General features: G+C 33.3%; 1 protein-coding gene across 2 annotated transcripts; it reads right to left on the minus strand.

Annotated features, from left to right (window-relative positions):
* Positions 1–318: 318 nt before the first annotated feature.
* On the minus strand, positions 319–3203 carry LOC106765753. Of its 2 annotated transcripts, none has more exons than XM_022783605.1 (2): positions 2596–3203; positions 319–435 (listed from the first exon to the last, which is right to left on the minus strand). In XM_022783605.1, the coding sequence occupies exons 1-2, from the start codon at positions 3061–3063 to the stop codon at positions 385–387; spliced, it is 519 nt and encodes a 172-aa protein (XP_022639326.1). In that variant the 5' UTR covers positions 3064–3203; the 3' UTR covers positions 319–384. The 2 variants fall into 2 exon arrangements, with proteins under 2 accessions (XP_022639326.1, XP_014505963.1); XM_014650477.2 differs by lacking the exon at positions 319–435 and adding an exon at positions 572–1039 and having other exon boundaries at positions 2596–3196.
* Positions 3204–6496: the final 3293 nt, after the last annotated feature.

Raw genomic sequence — 6496 nt, forward strand, 5'->3', positions numbered from 1 at the left:
TTTTTTTATAATTTTCTTTTTCATCTTTATCATGTTTTAAGAGTTTTTGTTTTTTTTCCTACAATAGAGTCTTACTTACTCTATCAATTCCTATCATTCATTTTGTTGTTATCCCAAACTGCTCACATAATATTTAGCCGTCAATCAAGCCCATCCATTCCTTATATCACGAAAATCAAATTCTCTCAACCTCCAATTAAATAACAATAAGATATTGACATAAATTTCTATTTTTCTAATAAATCAGTTTAAGGATAATTGAAATAAGATGCATTTTGTACTCAATACACTATAAATATATTTTATCTCGATGTAGGAATTTTTTTAGAGACCTAAAACAATGAGTACTAAAAAAATTGAGACTTTTTTTCTTGAAAACCTAAATCAAGGATTTACCTTGGCCTTGAGCGGCCGTGACGTTACCAAAGTCGTTTCCTAAGGAACATAAGTGAGAAAGATGGATTTAAAACAATGAGAAAGAGGGGTTTGCATTCTTTTAAATATATAGAAAGATACAATAGTAACAAAAAATTGTGTATGTGTGAAGAGCATCATGCAGTCAAAAGAAGCATGCCGCAATTAATCGATTATATTAATGATTACTTAACTTCAAGGAAACACTTGATATAGATGACGACATTACAGATTATATTCAATCCATAGCAAGTCGGGGAAAGTAATCATTCAACCACAGAGAAAAAGATCACGTAGAAAATAATTAAGGGTAGCATGCAAAGTTGTTTCTTTTGAAAGACCCGACATTGCCATTCATGATTAAGCACGTTTAAATCTGATCAGAAACAGAAAGTTCTGCAACAGACTTGAAGTTTAAGTCTCATCTTAAGTATGTACATAATATATTTTCATAAAAGTCTCCCGTGAGAAATAATAGAAACCATACTCAGTTTGAGTTTTGACACTTATAAGCTGAGCAATAGAGGCACAGTAACATCTTAAAACGTCGTTCTATTATGCCATACTTTTGGAACGGGATCTACTCTGTGAGAAGCATTGGAATTTCATCTACCGGGGCAGGAAGCTGCAAGTACAAATTGCAAAAGATTTATACTAGTTAATTTTTCTTTGATTGTTTAAGAAAAAAATAAATACCAAGACTAAAATGGAGCAGGAAACATGCAGGGGGAATAAGATGCAGACAATAAGTTATATGACCATACCAACAATACAACTTGTGGAGAAAGTGTAGTTATGAGAGATTGGCTGTTCATTTACAAGGGTAACAGGTTATGGAAAAGCTAGCAACAATACTCATATCAGATGGTATGATCAATGGTGTTTACCGCTCAGACACAGAGGTTAGAAAAGGCTTAAGCAGTTAGCAGAAGTTCAATTCATGACATATAACACCCTGCATCAGACACACACCATTCCTGATGTAAAAGTTATTGGACAAGAGCCACAAGATTGAACCCAAATTAGAGACCCAATATGCACCCCCGTGAGCCTTTTGGGCATATAATGAGAGATGACAAGGCTTGAGGAGTCCTAGTATTTCATGAGTTAATACGTATTCAAAGTTGCCCCAGGAGACAGAACTCTACCATCTGTACCCTTAGTTCCCTAGTCCACAAGGCATGATTAGAGGCTGCCTCAGAATTGAAGGCGCGTTAGCAGAAACTGCTTATAAGACAAGGAACTATGGAAGGGCAAATGGACCCTTATACCAACAATATTGTTCAATGTTGTACTACAAACAGATAGATCCTTGCAGGGTTCCTTGTATTGCCCATAGGGCGTATGTAAACTTCATTGAGACAATTCCCCTAACTTCTAAAATACCAGTTTAGTTTTAATTTATGAGTAACTCTGGAGTTAAGATACAAAATCCCATTTAAAGAGTTGAAGTGTGTTTTATAAGGTACTCCAAAAACAGAGAAACATGTTTGACAACAAAAACACACAAACACCTTTGACCAAAATATATTTGTTTAAAACACACACTTATTTTCTAATCTTCCAGTTTATTTTCATAAACTACTCTATTAAATATTTAATCTGTATCTATCACAGAAAAACTAGCTAACAGATTATGAAAATAACTAAATATAATATATCATTGTATTTCATTCAATATATACCAACCAATTCTATCAACATTTCATCTCATTTAAGAACTCGCATATTTTTCCAGCATAACTCATTTTGAGTTGTTAACATCTCAGAAAAGACCCCACATTTTTATTTGCTTCGAGTTCTTCCAGAATGGTCATATTTTACACGTGGAATACAGTCTAGAGTACTCCAATGGTAAATATTGTGCAAAAACTTCATTTTATCTTAAGAACCCACAGTCGGAGAGGTTTCAGCTAACTTATGTTTATGCCAAACACAACCTTAATTGATAACTCCTAATCTTTCCATGGACCTGAGATGAAAAGTCTAACCATGTGGATACACATCTATTAAAACACACACCTAAGTATAAACGCTGAATTGGATCAAATAAATCACACACACATCTCATGAAACCAATAAGAGACCATCAGAGGGGGCTGTTTGGAGAAAACGGCATCAATTGCAGCTATTTCCGGAAAAAAAAAAAAAAAAGAGAGGGTTGAAAGAAGAAAAAAGAACCTTAATTCGGCCCTGAGCGCAAGGGGAAGAGGAGGAGAGTGAATTGCGGCAGGAATGAACGGTCTTGAACTGGTCAACGTTGAGTTTCTTGTTGATGATGCCGACCTGGAAGTAGATGCTGTTGGAAGGGGGCAAATCGACCCTGATCTCGTCGACGTTGAACCAGAGGAGAAGGCGCTGCACCTCGATGCCCTTCAGATTCGTGATGGAGCCGTAGCTGAGTTTGCCGGTGATTTTTTTGTCGTAGTAAACAAGGTACTCGAACTGTATGTAGCAGGGCTTGGCCAAAACGACGACGAATTGACCGTCCTCGTCGAGCGTGTAGTCGGTAACGGTGTTCGGTAACAGACCACTGGGGAGCCCGAACTTGGGGAGCACGTCGTACACGCTCTCCTTCCCCGTGCATGCACGCGCCCAGAACAGAGCGATGACAGCCATGACGAGCGCGTGGGATGACCGTTTTGCCATACCGGCAATTTCTAGAGAGAGAGAAATAGAGAGAGATTGCAGCGACCGGCGGTGTTACGATTCTCTGTAGCTCTCTATCTCTGTGCTTTGTCTCCTCTCCAGAAGAGACTCTATTTCAACTTTAAAGACCACAACAACCCCTTTCTATAATTTCTAACTGTTGTTTTTATCAAAATATATTAATAAAATAACTAATCCTTATAACTATAAATAAACTACACCATTTTTAATGTGAAATATTTTAATGATTGAAAGAAATTGTTTAAATAACCAACCACCGTATTTAAATAATGCAATATTAATTTAAAGTTGTTATTTTTTAATTACATTGCAGATTTTGTGTTTCAATGTTTGGATTAAAAAAAATTAAACTTAAGTTTGGAATTTAAGCTTGTGAAAGTGATTCTATTCTTTCTATTGCAAGTCTTAATATTAAAAAAATTGCAGGTTTTAATACTGAATGTTGCAATAACACTATGACTATATATCGCGTAAGTTGAATTTTCTTGTATTCATTTCAAACTATTAATTATTTTTGGACATTTATTTTATTTCTGCAGAAATTGTCTTCATCATTACCCCTGCACTGAATAATATATGTTTTCAAAAATATTTCCCTTGGTTGTTCTGTTAGTTACATTTTGGAATGGCTGTCCTGAAATGTTATCGGATTGTAAAATACATCACATTTATCCAACTTAACAATGTTTCTTATTTTAAAATGGTTAATTTAATTTTTATTTTATTTTAATATTTAATTTGTAAAATGAATTGGTTTTTATATTAAAGGTAAGGTTTTCTAACTTCTATTTGGTTTTTATCTAAATTCTTAATATTCTTGTTAAAACTGCAAAATCTAATATTACTTCATCCAAATAATAGGAATTTAATTGAAGCAAATAAGATTTTTGAATATTTAATAAAATAAGTTTTTATTATAATAAAAATTACTTAACTTCATAAAAAGTTTAAATTTTAGTGACTCTAAAAGTAATTTCAATAAATATTAAAAATACATTCCTAAAAATCTATTTCAAACAAGATATTAAAAAAAAACTATATAATCAAGGAATCATCATCACCTCATTTTGGTCCGAACCTTATTATTTTGCGGGTCCGGTTTACTCTAGCATTTGAGACTACATCCACTTAATTCAATATTTCTAAAATAAAATAAAGGTTTTAAATTAAAAAATAATAAAATTAGTTACATATGTAAAATAGATTCAAATATGCAAGATAAATCGAATTGTTACACTAGGTTGAATTAGAAAAAAAAAAATCAAATTTTTATATGTGAATAAAACTAAACTGACCACTTAATCTTCAAATTAAATGTGTTGAAAATGGATTGATCCATAATAAAAAAATATTGCTTATTTAATATTTTATATTCTTTATTATAATCATATATTATTTGTACTTATATTATTAACAATTTAATATTTTTAATATGTTAAATAATTTTGAATAGTTTATATATTTAATTTATTTGTTAAAACAATTCAATTAAATCATTTTTGTTAGATTAATGTTACTTTTTTTTTTGTACATGTCACTTATTAATTAATGGTATTTTCAAAATTTTTAATTTATTTTTTAAAATAAATTTCATCATGTTTATATCATGTAATGAGTAGTGTTGTGTGACATTAAATTCAAAATAATATGATGTGAATCTAACTGACATACGATATGACTAACACACATATCACGATATAAATTATAAGGTGATTTAGTGATAAAATTAGAAAAAAAATTAATTAATTAAAACAAATTAAGGAAGAAATGATGATTTTAATCATCATTATAAAAAAAATACAGCTAATTTTTTAATTATTTTATAATAAATATATAAAATAAATCAGGTTAAACTCATTCGTTTCTAAATAAAATAGCGAGCCTAATATTAGTGTAGGTTTAATTGGTGATCTAGGTTTCGATATTTTGAGAAAGATATTATTCTAGACAATTATTACTTTCACAAGAAGAAGCAAGTGTGGAGATCTAAAATATATAACTGTGTCGTTAGGTTTTTTATGATATAATTAATAAATCATATTAATTAAATATATAATAATAATAATAATAATAATAACAACCTCAATGACGTGATTTTGCTTCTTTCTGGTGCGAGATCTTCAAATACCTTCGCCGTCCGTTCTTCAAACCGTCCGTTGATGCTTAGAATGGAGAGAGAGCTATTGATGATACTCAGTCAGTTATGAGAGTATTAATGTGAGAGAATGTGTGCGTTACCTTGTTTGAAGCCTTTAGTTCTTTATTTATAGGCTTTGGATTGATATGAGATTAACAGAACAAAATAAAATATAAACATAATAAAATATAAACAAACTTACCTGATATATCTCTACTGAGATATTATTTTGTACGTGATATATGATATTATTCATTTATTCGTATTTGCGAGATGATGGGCCTCGAGCCCAATAGAGCTGGACCAATATGATGATTCGGCCCATTTGATTAGCAAGCTTGGCCGCTCGATTTAGCAGACCGAGCGTCAGAGATATACTACCGTACATCATCCCCCAAGTCCGAGGTGTAGGACCTTGGGTGACCAAAGGACTTTTATGAGTGTCTGTGTCGTTCGGTATGGCCTCCGTTCGTTTTGAGTGCGTGTGCGTTAGGTAGTCAGACAGACCTGTTTGGTTTTGTGAATGACTTGGAAATGATACGATTGTGTCGTCGTTTCATCCTTGACGTAAGTAGTTTTTCCCGCGTTATGGTAGTGGCAGAATCGCCAAATAAGAGCCGTTAGATCCTGTACATCCAACGGTGTGGACAGTGTGGCGGTTTCGTAACCTCCACGCCTTTAATAAGTTAATGATTTTGAAACGAACCGTCACATTGCATTTCCTCGCCATCTTCATCGTCTCTCTTGAGAAGTTCTTGCTTTGCCCAAGTGTCTCCTTCCCCAACTGTGTCATTCTCGCATTCCCAGGTAACAATGGCTTCTTCTTCCTCCGTTCATTCTTTACCTAATAGTAGTGATTCACCTAGGGTTCGACCAGGAGTCGTAGGTTTTGTTGAGTCTTTGTTAAGCAGAGATAGGGTTTTTGTTAGTAGTGGAGTCGAGGTCGAAAATCCGGGGCAAGAATGTTCATCTTCTCCGATGGATTACTCATGGGCGTCCCGTGAGGTTGGTGATCAATACATCATTTTTGTAAATAAGGATATACTATTAGGATGGGTAGAGGACAACTGCGTTCTTCGAACCCTAGGGTATTACGCGGCCCTAAAGTTGGTTGCTTGTAGGAAAGAGGAGCGAGTCTTCCACGGAGAGGACGTTGCCGAAGAGAACTGTTTTTATTTTTATTTATGTCTGTTCTATGATATGTACATTAGGCTTCCGTTCACCAGATTCCAAATGGAAGTTCTGCAATATTTAAACGTAGCTCCTTCCCAGTTA

This window comes from Vigna radiata, chromosome 7, assembly GCF_000741045.1.
Source record: "Vigna radiata var. radiata cultivar VC1973A chromosome 7, Vradiata_ver6, whole genome shotgun sequence".
In the NCBI taxonomy this organism is placed as follows: Eukaryota; Viridiplantae; Streptophyta; class Magnoliopsida; order Fabales; family Fabaceae; genus Vigna; species Vigna radiata.